Source organism: Dissoconium aciculare, assembly GCF_010015565.1.
Source record: "Dissoconium aciculare CBS 342.82 unplaced genomic scaffold K489scaffold_2, whole genome shotgun sequence".
Lineage (NCBI taxonomy): Eukaryota > Fungi > Ascomycota > Dothideomycetes > Mycosphaerellales > Dissoconiaceae > Dissoconium > Dissoconium aciculare.
This window is the reverse complement of record NW_022984952.1, coordinates 2555977-2582394: the sequence shown is the minus strand read 5'-3', so window position 1 is coordinate 2582394 and position 26418 is coordinate 2555977. Positions and strand designations below refer to the sequence as shown.

The window sequence follows — 26418 nt, the reverse complement described above, 5'->3', positions numbered from 1 at the left end:
CGCCTTGTAGCTACCACAGAGTAATAATACATGCATACTAGGTAGCTCTGTACCTTGGTGGCTCTCTGTAGCTTTGAGGTCCGACAGCTTATTATATTATTTCGAAAAGCTGTGATAAACACTAGACCTCGGTCTCCTCTCATATCACCTAGGTATTTTCGAACATTCCCAGTCCCTGTAACACAGAGATCTCCGCTCTCCCTGCGAGAAATCATCATCATAGACGATTGAAGACGAGAGGACATACAACACACGACCAATCCACCGGGCCAACCAGGGCCGAATCCCACCCACAAGACTCTTCCCGCCATGGCATCCACCCCGCTGGACTACAACGAGATCCACGATTTCCTCATCCAGATCGCGCGTCGGGCCGGCGAGATGGTCACCTCGGCCACGCCCGCGATCAGCGGGCACGGGACGAAGAAGAACTCGGCCGACCTGGTGACGGAGACCGACCAGGCGGTGGAGGCGATGGTGTCCGCGGAGCTGCGCGCGAGATACCCCGAGATCAGCTTCATGGGCGAAGAGACGTACAAGCCGGGCGACGCGCTGACCTCCCAGCCCACCTTCATCGTCGACCCGATCGATGGCACGACGAACTTCTTCCACGGCCACCCGTACATGTGCGTCTCGCTGGGCTTGGCGGTGGACAAGAAGCCCGTCGTGGGCGTGATATATAATCCCTGGACGGAGCAGTTGTATACGGGTATCACCGGCCAGGGCTCGTTTTTGACAGAGGGGAAGACTGGGGAGAAGAAGAGGTTGCCGTTGAGGAGTCCGGAGCCGTTGCGGGATCTAAGTCATTGCTTGATTGCCGTCGAGTGGGGATCCGATCGCGACGGGAACGATTACGATGTCAAAGTCAAGACCTTCCGGAAACTCTGTGCGAGTAAAGAGGAGGGTGGGGCGATGGTCCATGGGATTCGGAGTCTCGGGTCCGCCGAGTTGAATCTTTGCGGTGTGGCCGCGGGACATTTGGATTTGTACTGGGAGACCGGCTGTTGGGCGTGGGATGTTTGCGCCGGGTGGGTGATTCTTGAGGAGGCGGGCGGGAGGATGGTGGGTGCGCATCCGGGCGATTGGGAACCCGCCGTGGATCAGAGGAGGTACTTTGGTGTCAGAGGTGGGGAGGGACAGAAGGAGATCATCGAGGAATTTTGGGGTTGTGTGGAGGGGAGGTTGGAGGTTGGGTATGATGCTCTGGATAAGAAGTAGAGATGCTTCGATGCGGAAATGTAAGAAGAGGATAATATTGATTTGAATCTGCGTGGTGATCCGACTCATTTTGGAAGATATTACATCGTGATACAATAATGCTACATTGTTTAATTTGGTCGTGCTGTCGCACAGCAGTCGGGCTGAGAGTCATCATGGAGCTTGAGATGAGGAATCGCTGGAATGACGACTTGTGATTTTTCTTCAACTTGCAATTGCAAGCTGGATGTTGCGATTTGTGACAACGCAGACGCGGTGACGCTTGAACGTAGTCAACGTTCGGACAGGCGTGACGTTGAAGCATTTGAGTTCTGATGATATCTGCACAACTCTAGTGCTTTGTCGATACTGGAATCTCTCCTAAGAGCCGACGGACGCAGAAACCGTCTCTGCCATGTTCGTCAAACCACTCGCAGGTTGCTGCCGAGAGTCTGCTACTTCATCTGTGAGGCCGCCGAAAGTAGCGCGAAGAGGGCGGAACGAACTTTGTTCTTTGAAAAGAACTTGATCCGTTGAGAAGAAGGCGTTTCCCCGCGCGCTCCTGGTGCGTTTTCGATTTTGTAAGAGATCAAGCGTGTAGCCCGGACTTCAACTCGGCCCATCTATCCAAGAAGGCATTGATGCAAGTCGTCGTCAAACGAGAAGGTTTCTGATGGGTATGAAATCTTGTGCGAAGAGCCTACGTACTCGCGAGTACGGCGTGGTCGCTGGAGAGTCGACCAGGTATCGTTCTAAGCCCTCCATTCAGAAAGCGCGGGTAATCTCACGAGACAGTGCCTTGCTTTCTTCTCATCGATTCTGCGCGATCCACGCCTGCCGTTTCTGCTCCAGTGACTTTATGAGCTCCTCCTTTTTCTTCCCCATATGAGCTTTGCGATGCTCATAGTAAAAGTACACGATCGGTGGCGTCACCAGAAGCAATGCGAGCGTGACGAGGTATAATTGCCGATCGCTCCCGCGCGGTCGTGGTTTTGGGGGCGCCCGTAGTGGTACCTCGGGGAGATGCTGTGGTGCTGGTGGGGAGGTCGTTAGGAGAGGGTTGATTGTCGTGTCTCTGGCTGTGTCTTTGCTCGGCGATGGTGGTGTGGATGTGGATGTGGAATTGTGACGCCTTTGGTTGAATTTTGCGCTTGGCGTTCGTCGCGGCTGGGAGATGCGAGTGAAGTGCAGAAACGACGCGCGAGAAGGCAGCTGCTTGATCGCCATGTTGAGTTGATGCTCGGTCTGTACACAAGGCAATGGACTCCAAAGAGGTTGATAGTAGGAATGTATGACGATGTCTTTGTCTAGTTAGGTCAGATTTGCCTTAGGCATTCTGTTAACCTCACCTCTTAACAAGTGCTCTCTTTGATGGGAACACCCCGAATATATCTCTACTAGTGACACTACTGCTGTCTTGCTCCAATGACTGAGAAGTCTTGGTTTCTACGACTTTGAAATTTAAATGAGAGGTTTGGGAAAATCATGTACGGATAGGACAATATTAATAGATTGTGAATTATATCCGTCTACATTGGGTATTACAATTTCCGTGCATGAATCAGATTTTGAAGAGACCATGACGTCCGTGTGGACAAAGATCCCAACTAGGGCGCCGATGGAACTCTCCCCTTGAATTTGTCGTCAGCCGGTCCCTTACAAAAGGAGGGCAGCGAGGCCGAAGATGCCAGCAGCGACGGAGACGCCAGCGACGGAAGCAGCGCCCTTGGCGGGGACAACGGAGGAGGTGGGGGAGGCGGTGCCGGTAGCCGGGGAGGTGGTAGGCGCGTTGCTAGGGCCGGTGGGCATGGTCACGTTGGTGGGCTGGATGACATCGGCGTACAGGCTGCAGGTGGCGTTGGCAGCGAGCGGGCAGCTCTCCTGTTTCATCGTCAGTACAACTCTCAGGACACCTTTACATTCGTCGTGGGAGCAACTTACGTCAATGCAGATAGCCTGGGGCTTGGGGGAAGCAGAGGCCGGGATGGCGGCAGCAGGGGAGCACTTGTAGCCGAAGGCCTTGTTGAGGGCCTCACCGACGATCTTGACATCGGCATCGGCAACACCGAAGGAAGCAGCGGCCATGCCGACCTGCGAGATGAAGTAACCGACCTCCTTGGGGTCGAGAGCCATGAACTTGTGGACCTCGTACATGTTGGTGGAGCCGCCGTATGGCTTGTAGGTGCTACCGAACTGCGAGCAGCCGAGGAGGGAGCCGAAGTAGCCGTACAAGTGGGTGACCAGCTTGTACTGAGCGGAGCTCATGGTGGGGAGCTCGTTCTTGAGGAGAGGGGCAGCTGCTCCACCATCGAGGAAGTTGATGGACACACCCGCGCTGCCGCCACGGTTGGTGGAGTTGAGGGCACCGGTGAAGTAGGGAGCCAGCTCGACGCCGGCGTAGTCTCCGGTGCCAGGAGCGAGGATACCCGGGACGGTGATGCCGACGTTGGGCTTGGTGTAGTTGCCGATGACGACAGTGTTGACGACGAGGGTCAAGAGAGTCTCCTGGTTGGCGGCGGTGTTCTCCTTAAGAAGAGCAGTCGTGTAGTAGTCGCAGATCGGCATGTCTGTTCGTCAGGTCAGCATGAGTCTCAACTAGCTCGCAAGAATGACATACCAGAAGGACGCTGGGCAGCGGCGCCGGCAGCAAGGGCAAGAGCGCCCGCAACAGTGGAAGTCTTCATGATGAGTGATGAGTGATGAGGAAGAGAGTGCGAAGAAGATGTGTATTAACGATTGAGCTGTACGGACGAGATGGATCAAGAAGAAGAAGAGGACGAGGGACAGCCGGTCTCATATACTCGAGGGCGGCACCACGATCACAATCAACTGCGCTTGGCCACAGTCGGCCAAGGTTTAATGACCACAATGGCTTCGTATGTTGTTTAGATTGAACGTCATGACTTTCACCAGCGGATGAGCCCAGAGTCCCAGTCAGATGGACGTCGCCTCTTGATCGCGGGTGCGACAGCTTCCGAACAGCTCTGAATCGGAAATGAGTCGGCCCAGACAGATCGAACTACGCTATAAGAAGCCCAAAACGGCAACCAGTCTGCAGGGGCTACACATTCGTGGAAATGTGGCAGGGCGGTTTATCCAATGAGAGAGAGCGTCTGGTCCAATGAGCGCAATTACAAATGTCATCTCCTGGCAGGGCCGGCACTAGCAGCATCCGAACGGTTGCAGCGGCAGGAGGAGTCGAGCCACCCACGTAAACCAAATCCCATCTCTGCGTGACTAGCGTGTCGAGATTGCGCTAAATTGCCTGCGAGACCTAGGCTTACACGGCTTAGCAGCTTTGATTACCTCTGCTGACTCCACCGGATCAGCGATGAGCCTATTGGCACTCGGCTGCAGCCGGTCTGCCTCAGGTTTACGTTCGTCCTGGAGAGACGTGCCCGAATCGTGGTGGTGCCTCAGGAACATGAAACGGTCATGGTGGCGCCTTAGGTACATCGCTCATCACTACCCTGTCCATGGATGGGCACGTGATAGGGTCCATCGCAATAGGGCCCATCACTGTGAATACTCCAGGGCTCCAGGGCTGTCATGGAACGGGAAGTAGGAAATCCCCGACTATAGATTGCGGCGGCTTTCAACATCGTCTCATGGACCCGGTCCCTCCAGGCTACCGACACCTCGGACTTGCTCTGCTCTGTACAGTATCTGCAGGTCTCTCGAGCCTGATGACAAGCCACACGAGTGAGTCATGGACAGTGCTCGAGAATTCCACTACGATCGTCCAACGATGGTGAACGCCAGGTGCTGCGCCGCACGTGTGGGTGCCCGTGATATATCAGTGAACTTTCTCTGCTATATCACATACTGTACCCAGTCCGTTCACGGTCGACAAAATGACCGCATGTCACCTGCCAGAAGAGATCGTTCATCAAGTATGCTCATACTTGGAAGTCACGTCTCATGACCGGTTGGACAACCGAGAAGAAACAAGCCATGATCGTCTCAATCGTGGGACCTTGCACTCTGCAATGCCGGTCTGCCGAACATTTGAACAGATCGTCACGCCCCTATTGTATGCCTTAATTACCACCACCCCTGATGTGAGACCCGTTTCCGTAATTCGCCTTTTGGTGCGCACGTTGTTAGCACGGCCGGAACGCGCATCCTTGGCCCAGACCCTCGTCGCTGGCCCTGTTGGTCCAGAGTTCGCGATTAGGCCAGGTGGTGACCGGTCCGACTGGTGAGAGCATCCGAAATTCCATGTTTCTATAGTTTTCATACTTGTAAGCATGCGGTACTATCTCGAAAGCCAGGCTGGGTGCAGTGCAATGACTTCACAAGAGATGCTGCTTTCGCAAGATGTGGCCTTGGTGATCATCCTGAAACCATGCACTCGTCTGAAAACACTGGACCTTGAGGTTTAGGACTTCCGGGACACACAAACCAATGCATTTGCCAGGTGGAACCTCGAGCTCCACCATCACTCAGACGAGCCCGAGCCCATCACCGGACTGCAAGAACCAACATTACCTCTACTCGGTACATTTGTTTTCCATGACTGGTCAGAAGGGTTCCATGATGATCCGGAGCTGTGTTTCTCACAATATGCGCACTTTCTGCTCTGCCCCCGTTTGATCAAATTCCGCGGTTGCGGGCTCAAATGTTATTTTGATGATGCCGATCCGGAATTGGAGATGTGGCTAACGCGCAATGGGCCGACAAATATCAATGAATGCTCATTCGAGCATTGCCACTTCACAGCGGGAAAAGCGATTAGCTTTCTGAGAGTGGTCCCTCATCTGTCAGTCCTGTACATGTTAAATCCTCACCCTGGTTAGGACGAAACAGAACCTATTTTGCGAGAAATCGCCAGACTCCGCATGCCTCTTCAGAACTTCCGACTCGGCACGGGCGGTGACGACGATGCTCACTTCCTCGTAGAAGGACGCAGTCGGTGCGACACGGTGAAGACTTCGACCCTCGAAACTGAGCGTTCGATACAACCCCCGAAAATGGAGCCATCTCATGCCAGGGGCCGACTGCAGCCAAGGACCTCTGAAATGGTTCTTGCCTCGACAGGATCTTCACACTTTGGAGATCGAAAAATTGGATGGAGAAAATGACGAAGTGCTCCAAAACCACCCCGCGAGCGTTGATGGTCGATCCTCGTTATCCCAAGCTGGCATGTATCAAGCTCCGTGGCCCGGAGTCATTCATTCCAAAGCTACCCGGATATCTTCAGGACATGCTCGGCCCCGGCTGGACGACGGATCCTCTCCCCTCTGCGTCAAGAACACATGATCAACCGATTGCGATTCAACGCTGGCTTGAAAGAGAGTCCTGAGAAGAGCTGAGCTCAAATCATGACGACGCCTCCCTCCTTCCGGCAATGACTGCGAAACCTATCGGACGATTCACCAAGTCAAGCCGCCTCAGTGGCCATATTTATGAGGGGCAATAACACACGAGGGTTCAAGATCCCATCAAGCGTGTGAACATTGAACGCTGGGGCATCCAGGTCATTTCGATCGTTCACTTGCTACCTGAGCTAAAGAGTCTGCGAAGGAGTGTGGTACAGGATACAGAGACACAGTACAGCGAAAGCAGGCGTGGCGTGAATCATATACAGCTATGGAGGGAACCCCATCTCTTTACCCCAAGAAATCTGTCCAGGCGGGTGCAAAGGTACCCTCGGGGTTATAGCTGTATTTGTGCCACAAAAAGGCCGCCGCGAGGTGCAGAACCACGAAACCCCACGACGCCGATTGCTCGACTCTTCCCTTCACTCTGGTTTTTGCGCTTTTCCTGGTCAAGAATGCGCTGGAGAAGAGGAGGGAATAAAAGAAAGCCCAGATCGTTGGCACCGCCACCAGGATGAAATGCCTGAAGGCGTTGCTGACAGAAAGGACCGCCGATATGATGTGCAAGACAATATGGCCGGGGTTGGGGCATATTATCACCGGGACAAGCAAGAGGGGTTCGTACTCTTCCCAAGCGTCGCTCTGAGTCGCGCTGGAGAGAAGATCTTGAATGATCGACATGGCGACTACCATGAAAACCAACTGTCCATACCAATATACTGCACTCTGCAATGATTGATTGATGGCTTCTTCGAATGGACTTGTGGCGATGTGAATCGCGAAAATCGTGGCTGGTGGGATGAATGTGTACGGCCGATCCATCCGGCCGAAACATCGGAGTGATTCCACCTGTGGTGGTGGAATTCGGGTCGCGCCTCTTGATCCAAGCGTCAAGGCCTCGATCAAAATAAATGATACCAGATATGTTGTCGCGACGACCTGTATTGCAGTGCACCCACTGAATGCATACAGCCTGACGTATTGTACGAGACTTAGAGCGAAGCCGACGTATCGAAAACCTCGATTCTCCCGGAGCAATGTGATGTCGGGGTACTCGCTGCCGCCCTCGGAAACAGCCTTGAACCGAACAAACAACAACCGGCGCCGTGCTTCTTTGACTCCATGTTCCCAGCTATACTGCCAGAATTGGTAGATGAGCAAGATCGCATCGACGGCGCATATGAGGGGCGAGCTCCGCAACGCGAAACCAACCTCTGGTATAGCGCAAATGACCGACCCTCCCGGCTGTGTCATGGTATTGAATGCGATGGGCACAATGATCCAGAAGAGCGTCGACCAAGACACCGTCTTAGACTCGACTTCTGGGGGAGTCTCGCCACGAGTGGAAAAGGAATATACCGCTTTTCATCGTGGTCAGCACTTATGCCTGCAGAGCTCGAGCTGGGTGACGAAGACGTACGCCGAATTGGTTCCATGTTGTGATATATGAGGAATGCCACGAGTTACAAGATCATGTCCGAACTTGACAGGAGATTCATGAATTTAATAGGCGCTTTCTGCACTCTTCCTGAGCACGATGATCTCCCAGAAGAATTTCCTGTGTCGTTCCACAAAAAACAGTTGCGGCTTCAGTTTGTAATGAAAAGCCGCAGTCGTCCCCTCAGCAAAAACATGCCGGTTGACGACAGTAGGAGGGCTGAGCTGTGGCGAAGCCTCGCATGCTGCTTCGTTTGGATCGCGATATGCAGCCATCGCCTGATCAGCTCACCGGTGTGTGCACGTGATATGATGTTTCTTAGGCCGGCGTCGAAGGGAAGCTCGAGTCTATTGCCCGCAACCTCCGATACGCGTAATGGAAACACTTAGAATAGCAAAACAAGAGCGGAGCTGGCGCCGCCTTGGTGTGTGACTGCGTTGATAAAACCTTGCGCGTGGAGTTTTTAGGGTTGCGGATCAATGTGCTTGTGGCTGTTCGAAATAATCCGACGTGCGTCCATTGAAAGACGATGTTTCCTTCGCTGTGGATATACTTTTTACACAGAAGGTGTAGTAAGGTACTACTCCGGCGATATAAGTATCAGAGCATCACACTGAGCACTTCGTCCCAAGCAAAATTACCAACGAAGATCCTGTCGCCCCTCGAACGGATCGTCCTTGGGCGAAAATTGGTTTACAGAATCGACAAAGACCCGTCACCACAAAGATGCCCCCCCGCGCCTCAGTGCACTGCCGATGAAATGAGCATTTTTAAAAGCTGTTTCGGATTGTTCATCGGCCCGCAATGCTGGCGCCGGAATGGAAGACACAATTCTCCGACTCGTCACCGCAGGATTTCCACCATGTCACCATTTTGAACGATGGTCCGCGAGGTGAATTATGACTGCTTGCAAGTAATTCTTCAATGGTGGATCCATTTCTGGCGTCCTGCTGCAAAGTGGACAACATAGGGAGCCTTCGAGCGTCTTTGTGCGCTGCGGCTCCCGACGGGCCGCCCGCCAAAGCAACCACATCCCTTGCTGTACTGGACAGAGTTTCCACGTGGAACAGGAAGACACTGCGGGCCTGTCACCACCCATCTGTCACTGCGGAACGCCCGCCGACTACCAGTGTCAAATGTCTCGATGCATAAGATGTAGTACAAAGCGGCAGCCAGGTGTTGTAAATCCTGCTTCATGTTGACAAGTTCTGCCTCCGATGAGCCCGCGGATGTAGCGACCAGCGCCACCGCCCGCTGCCGAGGTCACTGCTCAGTAGCTCTGACTAACCACACAATAAAGCAAGGGTCTCGATAATACAAATTGGCGCAATTCCTGCTTATTATTCTGGTGTCGAACATCTCCGCCTCGATGACTACCTGACGAAGTGTCCACTGGCGATCAAGCAGTGCGCACAACGCGAGGACTATGCATCAGCAAAATGATTACATTGCCTCGCTTGTGTTGGGAAAAGCAAAGCCAGACAGGAGCTCCCATTTCCCGCCCAAGTCGCAATTTCAATTTTAGCCGCCTCCTGGTTGCATGGTGCCTGTTGCAGGATCTGCCGACTCGCCTGGTGCATGCGCAAGCGCTCCGTGCGCTCTCGAGTTTGTGGGTATGTACATTACAGAACGCGTCCAGCTTCATCCTTGCAAAAGGTCCCGATGGTAGTAGGAACTATCCTCATCCGCGTCACTCGATGCAGGGATGCGTGGTTTCGACTGCAGTAAATATGCAAGACGAGTCACGATGTTAGTTTCTTTGCCGCGTCAGCTCACCCATGGACGATGGCGAGGCTCGGTGGGCACGGCGGCAGCAGCAGCAGCAACAGCAGAAGAAGCAGCAAGCTGAAGCGACGACGTCCGGTCATCACTCCGGCGCAAGAGCTGTTTCTGGTCTGCCAACCCCGATCAATCAATTTTGTCCGCGAAACGGGTGTGCGAAGATCACCAAGTTTTAAGCTTTCCACCATCACCCTGGTGTCCCTGATCGTGTCCCGCTTGAGGTGAGCTAGTGCGGCACGCAATGATAATTTTCGAAAACCCGCTGCAAGATTGCAACTCCACGCACCACATTCGAAACGCGCTGGCCCGCCGGTCATGTCTAGAGCCTGTACAGATGCACGCTCATCACAGTCCGTCTCGCGCCGCCAAACCGCCACCAACAACCGAGGCGGACACACGTGCCGACAAGTTTTCATTTGCAATACTTGCTTCTCCCGACAACGAAGATCTCGGCGCGGGTCGTTGGAGCTTCAGGGAGATACGCCATACTTTCATGTATAGTTCGACGCCCACGGCGAAGTTTATACCCTGCTACGGTTCCCTCGTCGAGTTTCACGTCTCAACATGTTCTTCCTCGAGCGCATCGTCGACTTTTGATTCTAAGTGGTGTCTCTACCTCTTCCGGCTTCAAGGAGACCCCTCACGGCCCATTCAGAATACTTCATCACAGAGCTGATATGCCGTCCTCACGGCTCGGGCGCCGCGGCCGCATCGCCGCCGCGCTCGCATCGCCGCCGCGCTCGCATTCCTGGCATGTATCTCAGGCGTACAGGCGAATGCAGACATCGGCGACTTCATATTGCAAGGACTCGGTATGTCCCCAGATGCCGTTCCGACTGCAACGGCCACGACTGCGGATAGCACCGCCGTCGATCACACCTCCTCGGATCTCTCCACTGCCTTGACAACCCCGAGTCTACCTAGTGGTGAACGTGTCGCCGCGGCGAAGAATACCAAGGTGTCATCAGGGTCATCGACACGCAGTCCGTACAGCGGTGATGTTGATCGCACCTCCTCGGATCTCTCTACTGTCTTGACAACGCCGAGTCTGCCTAGCAGTGATCGTGTCGCCGCTGCGAAGAACACCGGAGGTTCATCAGGGTCGTCGGCGCGCAGTTCGTACAGCGGTGACAGCGTCAAGATGACAACTGCTTCAAATTCAACGACCACCAGTGGCACAACCACTACAGCTCTACCAGTGCGCACCTGGACTGTCCCCGTGAATGGTTCCGGGACAGCCTACGCCTCTGCGTGCCTTTCTGAACAAGATACTTTTCATCACCTATATCTTGTAGACAAGGACCGTCTCCCTCAGACGTTCGACACATACTATGTATCGAAAGGCGTGCGGACCACATTGACCGCCTCGATGACCCGTCTTTGCGACGGTATGCCACGTGTTGTCGGCCCCATGTCAATACGTAATAGTGAAGAGGTCGCCCAGAACACTGCCACAGGATCGTATAGCATTGCAAGATACCAGGAGCCCACGTGTTCGGTTCAGAGCACAGATTGTGCGAAGATATGTGGTGGCTTATGGACAACTAGATCGTCTTGGCTGTCACGAAATCTGGTCACCCTCGCCCTTCCCATTACTCCTACTATGCTCACGGTAGCCGACGCTGTCGACACGACCACACTCACGATCGCAACCGTGCCGATCACAGCGTTGCCCACTTTGACCCTTTTCAACACGACATGGGAGCCACGCGGCACGATCTTGGACAACAACAGCACGTATGATGCAAACTATTATCAGAAAGTCATTTATTCATTTGATCCCATATTGGTGGCTGGCCAGACGATCACAGTATCACCTCTCGGTGTGCCGTCTCCATTCGATTGTCAACATCTGGCCTGCGGCGGCGCCCCCGAAGAGAAGTTCACGACCCAGAATACGGAAAGTTGTGACGACGACTGTGTTATTATCGCCGGAATGGCACAGCTCATACGCTTCCCCAATACAGGGACAGCCACTCGGGATATGTGTGCTAAATATCCAGCGAGCTCGCTAGGTCAGACGTGTTTCGGTGGCTTTCCAACCATGCACACGGATCCCCATGGCTATGAGTTTCTCAGCTGTGTTTATCCTCCTCTCAACACTTCGTCTACGATGGAAGCAGATTCAGGTGACACATTGTGCCCTTCTTATTGTTTTCATATTGACTCACACGTTTCGTAGGACCGTATGCAGTCTACTCTGGAAGAACCTACTACCAGAATCGGGTTTACCTTTCCCTCGACCAAGTCCAAAGATGGGACTGTAACGGTCGACATGGCAACCCGATAAACACTATCATGACGCTTTATTCTTCCGAGTTACACTCCGTTTGCTCAAGTTCCTGGCACTCGGAAGCCGTCCCTTACAATTTTGCCGATTTCGACGGGCCTTTGCCCGCCAGTGCTTGGAACTGCCAGCCGTGGTGTCATGACGGTAGAGTTCCATGGGTGGACATCTTGGAAAACTACAGTTATACATGGCTAATGGATGGCGATCGGGGGCCCTGGCATATTGCTCCCCAATTCGGAGCAAATCGAGGTATATGTGCGGATGGAATCATCGTTGAAGAGTTCTATCGTCCACGGATTATGCTTCCACTGCAGCTTCGGGCCGCACATCCAGCCTGGGCAACCTGCCGCCTTGATCTCGACGGCGTCTTCGACCCACCGATTGTGCTTACTGCCGAAGCTACTGCCGCTGCTGCAACTTTAGCAGCATCATTACAAACAACTGCTGCAAACCCGGCGCCAGGCATTCCGACCAGCCTAACGCCTGCAAAGGCTACTGCGGCAGTGCCGGCGCCTGCGGCTTCACTAACTTCATCTCAGCAAGTAATACAATTTACATTCGATCCATCATCTGATAGTCCGCGTCCGACCGCCGCCTCCGATAAAGGAAAATTCACGGACGCAAACGCGCCAATCACCATTTCTGCGATAGTCATTCCGCAGCTTGAGCAGCCGCCAGCGTCAACAGCTCCAGGTTTGGCTGCAGCTCCTGCTAACTCGAAATCTCCGTCGCCTATCGCGGATTCGATTCCTGCCACATCAGCCAATGGACCAGCAAATGGCAATGGACCGTCAAACATTAATTTCCCGGCAAATGGCAACAGACCGCCAAATGACGATGGTCCAGCAAATGGGAATGGATTGCCAAACGGCAACGGAGCAACAAATGGACAGTCTCCTGATTCAGTGACTGCTTTCGCTATCGGTTCTCAGACTGCTCGCCCAGGCGGTCCAGCCGTGACGGCCAGTGGAACCACGTTCTCCGCGTTACCCTCGGGAGCTGGGGTGCAAGTCATCGTCAGCGGCCTGACTTCTACCATCGGCCTTGCTGCGCCTGAAATCGCAGCTCCTTCATCTCAGGCCGGCAACATTCTCATCGGCTCACAAACCCTCTTGCCTGGGGGCCAAGCTGTTACCCAGGCCGGTACAATCTGGTCCGCACTGCCTTCCGGAAGCGGCGTCCAAGTCGTCGCCGATGGGAAAACCTCTACTGTCACCCCCCAGGCTCCTGGCATTGCGGCTCTCTCGTCGCAGCCTGGCAACATTCTCATCGGCTTGCAGACCCTCGTGCCCGGCGGACCCGCTGTCACGCAAGCTGGCACAATCTGGTCAGCACTGCCCTCCGGAAGCGGTGTTCAGATCGTCGCCAACGGCCATACCTCGACTGTCATCCCCCAGGCTCCTAGAATTACAGCTGCTGCGTCCCTTAAGGCTGACATTCTCATCGGTTCGCAGACGCTTACTCCCGGCGGTCCTGCTATTACCTCCGCCGGCACTACCTGGTCTGCTCTACCCTCGGGAAGCGGCGTACGGATCATCGTTAATGGTCACACTTCAACTATCGCGCCTGTCGCCCTTGCTATTGCGCCAGCCCCGGTTTCTACGAGCAATTCCGGGGCCGGCGTACGCCCATCTACTGCCCCCGTAACCAACAACTCTACAAGCCCGACTACTTCAGGTCTAGCACTCTACCCAGTCGGTCCTACTAGCCAATCCGCCTGGACTATCGGCGGTAATCATGTGATTACTGAGGGCCAGGCCTGGACAGCCAACGGCACCATTTTCAGCGATATATCCGGTACGCTCTTCACCGGACTAGCCTCATCCTCGATTAGTACAGCTCTCGCGACGGCTATTAAGCAGGGCGCTGCGGTACAGATTCGAGACTTCAGCTGGGGATCGGGGCTCGCGGCAGGGTTCTCTGTGCTTAGTGGAGTGCTGGCTGTATTTTTATGATTGATATGAATGATTGAGATATAAATTCTGATCAGCTACTTCTCTGCTGCAATGTATTACAACAATGCAATTATGGGTGGCAGGGAATCCTTGGCGCATAGAGAGCTTGACTAAAGCAAGTTAATGAGTTATGTGTACCAACACTTTTCAAACGCTCTGCTTGAACGTCAACGATGATGAAATCAATTCTTTAGCAGCAAAGCTCTGAGGCGAATATCGGAAGCGTGCTCGGATTGCCGGCCAGTACGGCATTCAGTTACGGGCTTGGCGTTATAGGCTCGGGCGACCATCGACTTTGTCCCAACCGCCGAAATCACGTCTCTGCAGATGATTGCTGCCTGCATAAGCCGACAGCCAATACTGTTTTCCATCGATGAGCATGCAATCGGTACTTGTCATGTGTGATAAGTGCCTGAGGCTATATCAAGGCCCGAGGCACCAAGATGAAATGTGTAAAGTCACGTGACTAATTGACGACAACATCTTTGGTCGTGGCTTATTCCCCCAGTCATTACGTTAATATCATCCTTGAAGCGATGATCATAGGTCACGCATACGAGAGGTAATAATGACGATCGGCCCCGTTGCTAACTGCAAGCCGGCTGTGCAGTCTGGACGTGGACTCGGTGACCTGTTGGAAGCAGCATATTGTAGATCATGGATGGTTTCGGGCGGTCCGCTGCTGCGGAAGGACATGTTTGTGGGCGCAGCACCACCTCCCCACGTCTAGCAGACAAGGTGATGGCATTTACATCTTATGTATTGAGAAGAGCACGGCCACTCTTTGAATTCATTTGCGATATTGATCTCTCGTGCTCCCTTCTAGTGGTTGAAGCAAGACGCTGTTGTGCATCGACAGCGAGTTTCCTCCCCTATAACACAATACACTCATGAAGAAGCGCTGAAAAACATGGCTTTCGACGAAAATACTGTTCGCATCAGTGTCCTTGCTACGCGCATTCTCTTGGTAAGCTACTGATGTGATGCCGTACCTCATCGAGGAGCCTCGTCGTGCTGATGATTTTCCTCTTCTGTTTTGGGCAACCACAGTTCGTCATTGCAGCCATCATCATCTATGTGTCGGCGAGGATACGCATTGTATTGAAGTCTGCGGCAGGCTGCCAATATCACGACCACTGCGGTTTCGATGAATGGATAGCATTCAGTCGTTTCAACGAATTCACCGGGGTTTGGGGAATATTGGCGGCAGGTCTGAGCATTCTCGCCTTGAATACAATTCCAGATGCCCCAGCCATATCCGACGGATTGCTGATGGTCTTCTACCTCACTGGAGCAATCGTAAGTAATCACCGATCGGGTTCACGATACACAAGAAACCCCTGCGTATCCGTCTGCATGGGATTTCCCTTCTGTGAAAACCAAACTGTCTCAGAGCGCGAGGGAATCGCTGACCATTACCTCTTCATCTTTAAGGCCGTCACCGTCTTGCCTATCGGCGTACCTGCTCAAATTTTCTGCGAAGAGTGGAAGATAGATTCCCAGCCCCCTTACACGCACCGTGTCGAGCGCAGCTGTACCATTAAGCCCCTCATCCAAGCGGAGCGAACTTTGCTTTGGATCGCATGCATCCTCAGCGCCTTTGCACTTACTGAAAGACTGATCACTCATCGTTCGAGAGCAATCGCTTCTTTGGACAAGGAGAGCAAGGACAGCGAGGAGAGGGAAGAACTCTTGGACTTGACATCGGAGTAATTCTGACACGCTGTGTCTTTGTTTTTACACGAGACCATTGTCCTTCGTGCATTAATCTTGACATGAAACCAGATACTTTGCGATGACGTTACTCGATGAAAATTCATCAGCACTTCGTTGTTGTTGCGCCAGAAGGCTTCGTCATTTCCTGAAGAAGCATTCTTCGTTACCCTCCGCAGACGCGTCGCCAGTTCTAGGCTGTGAGAGTCGTATCTGGATTTTCAGCTCCGGCTTTGCTTGGTGATCACTTCAGGAGGCTCGGACGGCCTGTGAAGAGTACAAAGACAGTGAATGTTTCGGTCATCGTGTGTTCATAGAGGCCTGACACATCGTCCAGAACCTGCAGAAAAGCGAACAGCATTGTTTATATTCTCATGAAAATGCAGTCCTTGCGTTTGCGATCTCCGAGGCCATCTTGGCTGCGCAGTGCATGATGCGACAGTGTCGGAGGACGAACCGTGATCACAGGGAAATCGTCCAAGGCGTTTAGAGGCTGATTTTAGCGCGACGAATCATCACCGGCTTGCGAGACCGTTGACCACGACGCGTACACAATGGCAGCCCTGCTTGTGGCCTTCCCTCATGGTTGCCATTGGCATTTTGCAACCTTATAAATAGTGAAGTTGTGAGTGTATACGCGATAGGATCGAAGATGCAGATCGGGGTATTTTAACAAGTTGCATAAATGATGGAGGGGACAATTATGCATCTTCACACAGCCGTGGAGTAATAACAATGCTGTATCTGAGTGGCGTACGTCAATCAACATGTTTAATTTCAACAAGCTTTTCCCCAGATTTCCTCTTCTCCCGATTCTTACCGGGCGGAAATCTTCCTGCTGATATAGATCATCTTTGGACTTCGCTGTACGATGCGCGCATGACTTCAGTAGCTCCTCACCGTTCACCTCTTTGACATCACTCTTTTACTTTGCGCAGGGAAACACCATACAGATTCATCGCATACAGATATTACCCGACATGGCGCTGGGCGGGATATCTGGCATAGGCAACAGTGCCACACATGTCCTCTTGGTAAGTCGATCAAAATACAAGAATGCACAGAAACTAATCAACAACGAATAGTTCATTACCGCCATCATCATAATTGGCCTGTCCGCAAGCCTCACGAACTCCTTTCAATATTACACGGACCTCTGCAACGCCATAAACATAGAATACCCAAGCGAGAATGCCGGTGACTGTGGAGTTAGTGGATGGCTTCGGGGCAGTCGCTTTGGCATCTTTGTCGGTGTATGGGGTCTCTTAGCCGCAATATTGGCACTCGCGACGACGCTTGTTTCTACTGCCATCATCACGCTCGTCGCGATCACCTTCGACGGCTTGGCCACGGTTTTCTACCTCGCTGGCGCGATCGTAAGTTGTTCTTGACCTCCGGTCACTAGAGCGGAAAAGACATTTTACTAATAAGTCACATGTCAGAATCTCACTGTTTTGTTCCGACGCGATGGTGGCGAGAATGGGTTCTGCTCTTATGCTTATGACGATACCGATGCGCTCGACACATGCAGAACCCTCGAGTCTCGCGTCCGGGCTGATTTGGCTTTCATGTGGATTGGATTTGTTCTGAGCATTGTTGGCTTGGTAGCCTTGTTGCTTAATCGCCGCTCGAAGTAAGCGAGTATGTCTCGTAAGGGATGTGCGTGAAGAACATTAGAGATGAGAGGGTTTTGAACACCATGTTCGTGCAGGTTTTGACATCTTGTGCCTCTTACACCATGTAGAGCAATATTGCAATCCGCCGTTTTTAAATAAATTTCACTAATTTGAGACGATAATTAAATATAGTCTATGATATGGCAGGATGTCAGTCTGCAACATATATCCTTCAACATGGAGATATTCGGCATTGCACGGGCCGCCAGAGCCCTGTGGAGCTCTCACAAGGTGGTGTTGGTGTTGGGACCTCGAATCTTAGGTGAATATTGCACAATAATCACGTCTACATCGACGAAAGCAGCGTCTTTCCGGGCTACCTGATTTTCAGCTGCGATAAAAGAGTCAGCGAGTCATACAAGAGAAACAGAGAGGATTCGCAATCTGATATTAGACCAGAACGTACGTGAGGTCTACCGGAAGCCTCGTAACGGACGGAATATGTCAGTCTCTCAATCGACTCCAGCATGGCCTGTTCGTTTGGTCTATGATCGCAGCAACGAAGGGCACATACCCGTGATGTCGCAAACCTTTTACGCTGTGTGCTTACTACCTTGGAGACCGCGTGACCCTCGCCGTGCAAGTTCGTGGCTGCACATGTTGGCAGCGACTTATTTCAGAGCAGGTGGCGTCAAAAGCTGGTTCTGGTATCGCGACACCAAGTAATGATTCATACTCTGATGGACATGTTTTCATTGTCGTGAATCATGGAGGATGAAGTCGCCAAATACTGGATGAACCATCCTGATGCATAATGAAGATCTTTTCTTCGTTAGCATATACGCACCAAGCATCATATTCTGAGGGCAGCCAGAGCCTTCTGCGGCCATCGAGGAAGAGCCAGTCGTCGTCGACGATTACACTGTGTCGGGAACGAGAAGATTTCGCGGCCGGATATAGGCAGGCGAACTCTTCACATGTGAGGCTCTCGGAAGCTTCTGGGATGTGCCGACATGTCAGGCTTTGGAAGCTTCCTGGAATGTTTAGACATTTCAAGCTCTGGAAGCCTCCTGGGACACGCAAGCTCGAGCCGTCCTTACCAAAGGTGCATCTTTGAGCTGAGTCTGTGCATATTCTGATTCGGTGAACACACATGCCTGTTGAAGCATCTAGGAGAGCGACGTTGTATGAGCGGGATGCTGCAAGCAATTTGCCGTCACTCGAGAAATCCAGGGATGAGACATTCGATAAAGACCTCTGCCAGAGGAGGTTACCGCTATTCGTGCTCCATGTCTGCAGCTTGCCGTCACTTCGAACGGCTGCGAACAGATCTTGTGCTGCGCAGAAAGCTATCGAGGTGAGACAACAATCTTGGCCAGGAAATTCGATGTGCCATTGACTGGAGAACGTGCCTGTCGGCAATGATCGCAAGACATATGCCTCGTCCAACGATGCCATTCGTCCGCTGTGGGAAATCGCGACCCACATCAGAGTGACACATTTAGTCGCATTCAGAACGGAACGCTCGTCGAGTAAGTCCCAGATGGGGACGATGTCCGAGCTTGACGATAGGTTCTTAGAATGTGGATTCAAGATACCAATGTCCAAACCCTGTGAACGGACCGTTGGCAACCCTCGATATTCGACCCGATGAATTTCGCAGCTCTTTGCAATATCCCATATTCGAAGCGTGCCATCCGCCGATACGGAAGCAACAAGTCGGTCATCTGGCGAGATCTTCACGTGCCACACGTAAGCTTCATGGCCTATCAACTTCTTCGTATCTTGCTCGGTCGTCGTGTCGAAGACTCGAATCGCCAACCCTCGCAAGGACGTTGCGACCACTAATTTCTCCGATTGTGAATGATAGACATCACGCAGTGGGGTGGGGCGGTCGAAGCGAGGCTGTGGGCTGGTCACCGTTGCGAGATCCCAGAACTGTATCATGCTGTCTCGCGAGTACGAAGCCAGGACGGTGGAGCTCACCGCAGTACCCACGATGTTGTCATGATGGGCCCCAAGAGTATGTAGTATGCGTCGACTCGCGACATCCCATACATAGATCAATCTCTCGTGACGGGATGTGGAAATGACAATCTCGCCTCTCAAAGCGAAGCTTGCTGAAGATATCATTCCTTGATGACCATGAAGCTCGCATAATGTTGAACCAGTGCTGGTATCCCAGATTCGTAGTGTCTTGTCGAGCGATCCAGACACCAGTAGGGTGTTGTCTGGCGAGAAGGCAATCGCTGTTGTGGATTTAGAATGACCAGTGAGCGTCAGCACCTTTCCTTTTCTGCCAATGGCTTGTAATTCGATGTCATTCCCATCAGAGGTCGCGAGTATTCTTCCATTTGAAGAGAACGCCAGGCGGCCATACTTCCGGGCACCAACGGTCTGGCGGCCTTGTCGTTCACTCTTCGTCAGAAGAGTGAACGAGGACATAACGGACACCTCCCACAGACACAGCTCATGGTCGGGCGCCAAAGACGCTAGTACACGGCCGTCGGATGAGAACATCATTTTTGTGACCGCGCCACTGTGGTCCTTAAGCTCGCGCAAGCAGAGGCCGCGTTGAACATCCCACACTCGTATGACGTTGTCTTCGGACGCAGATGCAAGTAAAGTGCTCGCTGGAGAGAATATGAGTCGCGTAACGTATGAGCCGTGAGACGAATCGTCTTCCAGTTCGGCTTTCTTGGTGCCATCCCTGATGCTCCACAATTGGATACAATCGTCCGAAGTCATTGCGATCAAGTTTCCGTCTGGCGCAAACGCAATCTGATAATAATCCGAGGGTACTTGATCGATCCTCTGAGTACACACTCCGGTGACTGTGTCCCACATGCGGACGGCTGTCGAAGTCGCCGACACCCAATACTTCCCGTTGTCCACGAAAGACATCTTCCTGATAGGGTGCGGAGCGTGACCCCAAAGAATCTGTAAACAGGAATCCCAATCTTCTTGTTCTTTCGACTCGACCATTGATATCCATTGTGGTCTCTGGTCCTGGAATGTCTTTCGGATGACACTAGAGCGCGGCGCAAAAAACAAGACAGCTTCGTAGATTTGTGTAGGGCATTGCCCAACACATGGACGAAATTTGGACATGAGACGCAGTGCGTCCCGCAGGAAATCTTGAAGCCATGCAGATGCCTATTACTATGTCAGCTGAGTGTTGACCTATCGGTTGCTAAAGATCACTGCTGCAGGTCATCGATTGGACGCAATTTATGCGACAGAAATAGAATGCAACTTACCGCCTGAAATCTCACACTCGAAGCAATCATGAGGCTAGCCTCATCCCATAAATCCAAGAGACTCATGGTTTCAAGCCAGTGCAAGAAGTGTTGCCCAACGAATTCAGCCACGAGATTATCTTGAGATTCGGATCGCTCCCAGTGATAGGTCCAATAGCGACAGGCATATTTCAATGCCGGCGAGATCATTCTGTCAATTATTGCATCCCCAATGTTTTCGTACTGTACCCCTGAATGCTCAAGATCGCACATATTTCGATGTAGACCATCATGCATGATCGCGAAGCATCCTTGCAGTAGACGACTATGAGCTGTCTTTGGCGGTAGATAAAAGCCCATGGGACCGCTCCGATGCTCTTGAAGTAAGAAATCGCGAAAAGACGCATGGAAGAAACGAATTGGTTCTTCGACGGCTTTGGACATGCGAACAATCGAGTGTAGTTTCTCAAGTCTGTGGTTCACAACGGACGTTTTGGTTTGAAGTAATCTCGCAAGGATCTCAATATTCACGGGTTCGGCAAGGCTCGCCATCAAGCCAGTGATATGTCCATTTCCATCATTAGATCGATACGATGTCAATATCTGGGCTGTTATCACGTTTGCTCGTGTCAGGATCTGGCTGTAAATCTCATCCAAGATGACGGTCCATTGATTTTGCGCCTCGTCAGCAATATCGGGTGTTGCTGAAGCAGGCAACTCATCATCGGCTCGAAGGAATAGCTCAAGAGAATCCTCTGCATCGTCGCATTCGAGCAAGAAGCGGCAAGCTGTGGCGGCAAATATGAACAGCCCTCCAGCAGCTCGCACTAATTGGTTGACTTGATCGACGGTCGGCCAGTCGCCAGGCAGCCCATGCGCCTCCCGGATATCTTCAAGTTCATTATACAGAAACAAGCAAATGTCTCCGTCCGTGGTCGGACGAGGCTGGTCATGAAGCAGGAGATCCTGATGCAGAATTTCAGGGAGTTTTTTGAAGCCCAGACGAATTGGCGTTTCTGGCCGACTTGTGATGATGACGCGCAACCGGATATTGGGAACTTCATTTGCTCGCGCCAGAACGTTGACGATGCCTCTCATGTCCTTATCGTCATCACATTCATCCAGTGCATCAACAATAATGACAACCAGTTTCTCCGTTGGGGCTGTCAAGTTTGCGAACGGCTCAACTATCAGTCTGTTCCACTGATCATCGCGTGACTTGCTGCCAATGTCGGGCTGTTGTTCAATGGCCGCTGTCATATGCGGTCTGACCTCTGGCATAGCAATGGCAAGCTGGTTGGCAATGGTCGTGAAGAAAGGTGCGGCGTTCGATACAGCAGGTCCACTACCTCGGACGAAGAAATAGCTAGCACCAAGATAGTGCTTTCCATTTAGCTCGCGTGCGATCGTACGTGCAATTGTCGACTTTCCTGTCCCGGCCATACCATTCAACCAAAAGATACAGCTTGGCTCATTGCCCGTGACCCATGCGCGAATTTGCTTCAACACATCTGCCCTGGTGCTCTCGAGGCATAAGGGATCATTTTGTTTACTCGAGGCATCGAAGGCTGCTTGTAAAGAAACAGAGACATTGCCAATAATGGCGCCGGTCTCGCTGACATGTTCAACATCTGGGAATTGCTTCTTATTTATTTTCCTAAGCAGACGCTGCTTAGTCGGATCTCGTCCTTCGCCGTAGCGAATATTCATGTTGACACCAAGCAGCCCTAGCAAGCAATACGATTCATCTTCTTCGCGGGTCGTTTGTCGGTTCTCCATCCATTTGAATATGTCATCTTTGTCGAGCGTGGCAACTGCGCTCTGGAAGTCTTGCAGCACGCTCTCTGGGATGTTGGTCGCATCTGCGACACGGCGATTGAGCAAAGGACCTGTGTGAAAAGACATGCGGGTGATAGATGATGATACATCTGGACCTTTGTGACCGATGACTTTCCAATCGCGAGACAGGAAGACGACAACTTGCGAAGCCAGCAGTTCCTGCAAGGTCCAGCCTCGAGAGAACCATTCACTGTGCTCAAAGCTGGAGTCGTCATTGTCGACGTCGCGCAGGTATGCTATGCAGACTCGAGCATTGGAATACCAACGGAACATGGAATTTATTGACTCGGACACCTCCGGATTGCTTTTCTGGTCGATACAGCATGTGTCAATCCAAACATACTCAATGCTGGGTATATTTTCCTTGACGTAGTTGACGAAGCCGTACACTTTCATCATTCCTTGTGTGGTTGTTGAAGATCCCATCTGCACATCAAGGAGCATTGCCTCGTCGACATGCCATCGGTGAGACAAAATGGCGTAGTCCGGGATGCCCTGGCCGATGAAGTTTTCGAATCGTAGATCGCGGACTCGGAGCAGCCGCATGATGAGCCGTTTGAAATCGACGTAGTAGACGGGCGAATGCTCGTTCGCCGTTTACGAACACGGATCATGCCTGGCCTCTGTAGTATGGTACAGTGCTCTCAGCAATGGGGCAGGTCAGCATTATAACCGCGAAAGCGCAGGCAGTACTCGACATCGAGAACAGTGTCGCCCTAGTCTTGCTTGCATGATGAATCGTCTCTGAACACAAGCTCAGAGCCTATCGGGAGCACTTCCATCTCAGGTACTGCTGTACGTGTGATATCTCCATCACCTGTCTTCGCGTGTGCCCGCGCCTTGCGTTCCGTCACGTAGACGTACGAAATCGAGGTTGCCTGAAGTGTGGCCTCCCGTTGATCTCCACAACCTGAGCTGGCCGAATGTGGCGCATTCCGACCAATACAAACCTTTGAATATAAGACTTGCCGAGGTGTATCATCCGACGTGACGTTCTTCACACGACCGGTGAGGTCCAGCTCCTTGATCGTAGGCACAATCCGCATGGCCGGCGCAGGGTTTTATCGCCGTGTTGCCATACACGCTGGCGATGCTTGCTCATCTATTTCGCCGGATGCTTACTGGTGCCCAAGTGATCACACATGATTGGCGTATGCGCTTGCCACGATGTTCTGCAGGTGTGCCCTTACCCGCCCATACCTTATCGTTCTTGCAGCACACCACCCTTACCCTCGGTCGTCGCGTCACGCCACGACAAAGTTGCAGAACTCGGCCCCACCAAAAGCAACATACCTGCCCAGGTGTAATATAGGTATTACACCTCTCATTATCTAACTTCACTGGTACAGTGAGTCCATTCGCGTTGCTATTGGCGTGTTGCGACATCATCATTGTCGTGCATCATCTGATCTTGTCACGTGACGAGTTGCACATCGAGAACAACAACGGACCAGGTTCAGGCTCGGTTCGAATGGAATAGGGCATGTTATTATTTCAATTTGATTTAAATCTCCCAACAAAAAATCATGCGTGATATCACAGTCTGGGTGTAAGATGAGCATCGGAGTTTCGGGTGCTACTACAGTATTTGCAAGGTACGACCACGAGAAATCGCAACAGTCAGTCTCGAGTCACACATGCGAGTCGAAGGAATCGAGAAAGACGAAACCCAGGAGTACTTTGGCCAAAGAAATCGTGAAAAAGAGATATTGGATTAATTGATCTTCTCGTGCTCTAGAAATTAAACATTGACATGTAGTTGTCCTTTCTCTGAAAGGAATCGATGCGCGAACATTGCATGCAGGGGAGCTGGGTTTGTGGCCCGCCCAAAAACAGTCAAGTTTCTTCCTCTCTTTTATCCTGGACCGAGATCGAAATCAAATACAAAATCCAACAGAAAGGAGACATAAAATTGAGTTAGAGCCAAGTGGATTTCTCCACTCTCTCCTTCAAAAAATGAAAATTATACACAAACATATGAGGGCAAAAAATCAATTGGTGACATTCTAGTAAGTCGATGCCGAAGAGGGAGCCTTGGCAGCGGCGGCGGCAGGAGCGGTGAAAGCCTTGCCGATTTTGGAGAGACCGGATGTGAGGCTACCGACGGTGTCCTTGACGCCGTTGACGACGCTGGAGACAACACCACCAACGTCTCCCTTTGCGACATCGGCAACAACATCAGTAACGCATTCCGTGACGTCGTCGACGACCTTGCCAAGGAGTTCAGTAGTGGCATTGAGACCACCGGCAACGCCCGCGGTAACGTCGACGATGATGTGGGAAGGCGAGTAGACTGGCGCCTCGGTGTCATCAGCGGGCAAGGTGGCAGTGGAGGCAGCAACAGAGACGATGAAACCCTTGAGAGTGGTAGGGTCGACGCAACTGCCCAGCCACGAGATCTTCCATTTGAGGTTGGCCTTGAGGTAGGGGTTGACGTCGGTCGGGGCCATGCTCTTAAGCTCGCCAGACTCGAGCTTTCTCTGCAGCTTGCGGGTCAACGGGATGGATCCAGAAATGATGACTTCTTCCATGACCATGTTCGAGCCGGGCACGCCAGCAAGGACGCCGAAGGGCCCAACTTGGTTGTCATCGAAACTCCAAGTCGATGGGTCCTCAGAAGCTGGCTCGCCGAGGAAAATGTACACGGTGTATGAGCTCTGCAGCGCAAAGCGTGGAGTTTGAATATCGGCACTGTACTGGTATTCACTGCCATTGGCGGCCAGTTTGGCATTGTCGATGGCAGAAGGCGCAGCAGCCTTACCAGCAGGAGCGTAGCTGCCAAGGGAGCGCTCTGTAACTACGGGCCCTCGGGAGGAACTATACAAGGCGTTGATCTGTTGAATGGGGGTGAGACCCGTGAGGAACTCAGGGTAGGTGTAACTGAAGGTAGCCTTGTAGTCCGCGACATCTTTGGGTTGCCAGTATTGGCCGTCGCCCTTCAGGAAGGGTGTCAAGTTCGTGGTGTTATCGATGGGGTCATTGATCTTGATAGTGTAGGTGTTGTCGACGGCTTTCTGGCTGGCATTGAAAGTGAGGGTGGGGTTCATGGCCTGCCACAGAGCGAAGATACGGTCGACGTTTGCGTGGTGGAGCCAGAAGAGCGGATCGTAAGAGGCAAGGGGCAGGTATGTCATGTGACCGCCCACGACCCAGTTGCCGGATGCGTCCTTCCAAGCATCACCTCCGGATCTCATGTGGACAGTGTTGTGGATGACCTCCAGGGAACTTCTGTAACCTTCGTTGGAGAACACAGCATCACCAGTGGCGAACATACCATAGTCCTTGCATTTAGTCAGGAGATGGTAGACTTGGTCCTGAAGACCGTGTTGATCATCCAAAACCGTGAATGCGGCATTCAAGTTCTTGTCCCGAGTCGAAGCACCTGGGAGATTGTTGTTGGGGTAACGCAATGTGGAGTTCCAATCGTTGAAGATGCCGTAGGTCGAGTCCGTCTTAGCATGCTTGAACTTGAAGGAGTATAGGGGATTGTCAATGGAAATCGGTCCGAAGTCAGGTGATGTAACATTGACCTTGGTGTATGTGCTAATGTCAGGCAAAGAATTGCCGTTGGCAGGCACGGCCGCCCAATCCCAATAAGGGATGCGAAGCTGCGTAGCAGCAGTCAGCATGGCAGTCTTCTTGTCGCCGGTGAACTTGTTGGCAATTAGGAACGCACGCGCCAACAGCTGCTGCTCGTACATGGCGAGGTAGACACGATGCCACGTAGGGAAAAGAATGCTGTTGTGTGTGCAGTATCCATGTTGGTTTGTATTGTCAAGGTCCTCAGGATCACCGTTGAAAGGCCCGAATGGTACACCATGAATCTTGGACACGCCGTAGTATGAAGAGCTCGTGTGTCTGTCCTGCGACTCGTCCTGCCACGCCTGCAGAGCAAGGATGAATAGATTGAACTGGTCTTTATTCTTCTGCAGCTCGTTGATCTCGAGACGCGGATATACCTTGCGAGAGACGGCAGGGGTGAGAAGCTTGTTGTCGGCGGTGAGCGCACTGCTGACGGGCGTGAAGGT

The 26418-nt window shown here is 52.3% G+C and overlaps 11 protein-coding genes across 11 annotated transcripts; 6 read left to right on the top strand and 5 right to left on the bottom strand.

Annotated features, from left to right (window-relative positions):
• Window positions 1-76: 76 nt before the first annotated feature.
• On the top strand, window positions 77-1316 carry K489DRAFT_377227 (inositol monophosphatase). The gene has a single exon (XM_033604107.1). It carries the CDS (start codon window positions 310-312, stop codon window positions 1216-1218), a length of 909 nt encoding a protein of 302 aa, XP_033463818.1. The 5' UTR covers window positions 77-309; the 3' UTR covers window positions 1219-1316.
• Window positions 1317-2007: 691 nt separating this feature from the next.
• On the bottom strand, window positions 2008-2424 carry K489DRAFT_407475 (uncharacterized protein; the record flags this gene model as incomplete). The annotated part of the gene is made up of 1 exon (XM_033607374.1): window positions 2008-2424. One exon carries the CDS (start codon window positions 2422-2424, stop codon window positions 2008-2010), a length of 417 nt encoding a protein of 138 aa, XP_033463817.1.
• A 429-nt stretch (window positions 2425-2853) lies between these two features.
• On the bottom strand, window positions 2854-3762 carry K489DRAFT_312469 (uncharacterized protein; the record flags this gene model as incomplete). The annotated part of the gene is made up of 2 exons (XM_033600866.1): window positions 2854-3078; window positions 3139-3762. 2 exons carry the CDS (start codon window positions 3760-3762, stop codon window positions 2854-2856), a joined length of 849 nt encoding a protein of 282 aa, XP_033463816.1.
• A 1104-nt stretch (window positions 3763-4866) lies between these two features.
• Window positions 4867-5402, top strand: K489DRAFT_399018 (uncharacterized protein; the record flags this gene model as incomplete). Its single annotated transcript, XM_033606948.1, has 1 exon — window positions 4867-5402. The coding sequence occupies exon 1, from the start codon at window positions 5052-5054 to the stop codon at window positions 5400-5402; it is 351 nt and encodes a 116-aa protein (XP_033463815.1). The 5' UTR covers window positions 4867-5051.
• Window positions 5403-6809: 1407 nt separating this feature from the next.
• On the bottom strand, window positions 6810-8352 carry K489DRAFT_429095 (uncharacterized protein; the record flags this gene model as incomplete). Its single annotated transcript, XM_033608361.1, has 2 exons — window positions 7939-8352; window positions 6810-7879 (listed from the first exon to the last, which is right to left on the bottom strand). Exons 1-2 carry the CDS (start codon window positions 7952-7954, stop codon window positions 6810-6812), a joined length of 1086 nt encoding a protein of 361 aa, XP_033463814.1. The 5' UTR covers window positions 7955-8352.
• Window positions 7869-8442, top strand: K489DRAFT_125298 (uncharacterized protein). The gene has a single exon (XM_033598998.1). The coding sequence runs from the start codon at window positions 7965-7967 to the stop codon at window positions 8343-8345; it is 381 nt and encodes a 126-aa protein (XP_033463813.1). The 5' UTR covers window positions 7869-7964; the 3' UTR covers window positions 8346-8442.
• Window positions 8443-11566: 3124 nt separating this feature from the next.
• On the top strand, window positions 11567-14074 carry K489DRAFT_125234 (uncharacterized protein). The gene has a single exon (XM_033598997.1). It carries the CDS (start codon window positions 12037-12039, stop codon window positions 13981-13983), a length of 1947 nt encoding a protein of 648 aa, XP_033463812.1. The 5' UTR covers window positions 11567-12036; the 3' UTR covers window positions 13984-14074.
• Window positions 14075-14893: 819 nt separating this feature from the next.
• On the top strand, window positions 14894-15696 carry K489DRAFT_407471 (uncharacterized protein; the record flags this gene model as incomplete). Its single annotated transcript, XM_033607373.1, has 3 exons — window positions 14894-14950; window positions 15034-15282; window positions 15418-15696. 3 exons carry the CDS (start codon window positions 14894-14896, stop codon window positions 15694-15696), a joined length of 585 nt encoding a protein of 194 aa, XP_033463811.1.
• Window positions 15697-16527: 831 nt separating this feature from the next.
• Window positions 16528-17492, top strand: K489DRAFT_399014 (uncharacterized protein). The gene is made up of 3 exons (XM_033606947.1): window positions 16528-16730; window positions 16782-17072; window positions 17139-17492. The coding sequence occupies exons 1-3, from the start codon at window positions 16677-16679 to the stop codon at window positions 17331-17333; spliced, it is 540 nt and encodes a 179-aa protein (XP_033463810.1). The 5' UTR covers window positions 16528-16676; the 3' UTR covers window positions 17334-17492.
• A 585-nt stretch (window positions 17493-18077) lies between these two features.
• On the bottom strand, window positions 18078-22936 carry K489DRAFT_407469 (WD40 repeat-like protein; the record flags this gene model as incomplete). Its single annotated transcript, XM_033607372.1, has 2 exons — window positions 18078-20468; window positions 20573-22936. The coding sequence occupies 2 exons, from the start codon at window positions 22934-22936 to the stop codon at window positions 18078-18080; spliced, it is 4755 nt and encodes a 1584-aa protein (XP_033463809.1).
• Window positions 22937-24624: 1688 nt separating this feature from the next.
• On the bottom strand, window positions 24625-26349 carry K489DRAFT_301865 (Di-copper centre-containing protein; the record flags this gene model as incomplete). The annotated part of the gene is made up of 1 exon (XM_033600441.1): window positions 24625-26349. A coding segment is annotated over one exon (1725 nt), but the record flags the coding sequence as incomplete, so codon positions are not given.
• Window positions 26350-26418: the final 69 nt, after the last annotated feature.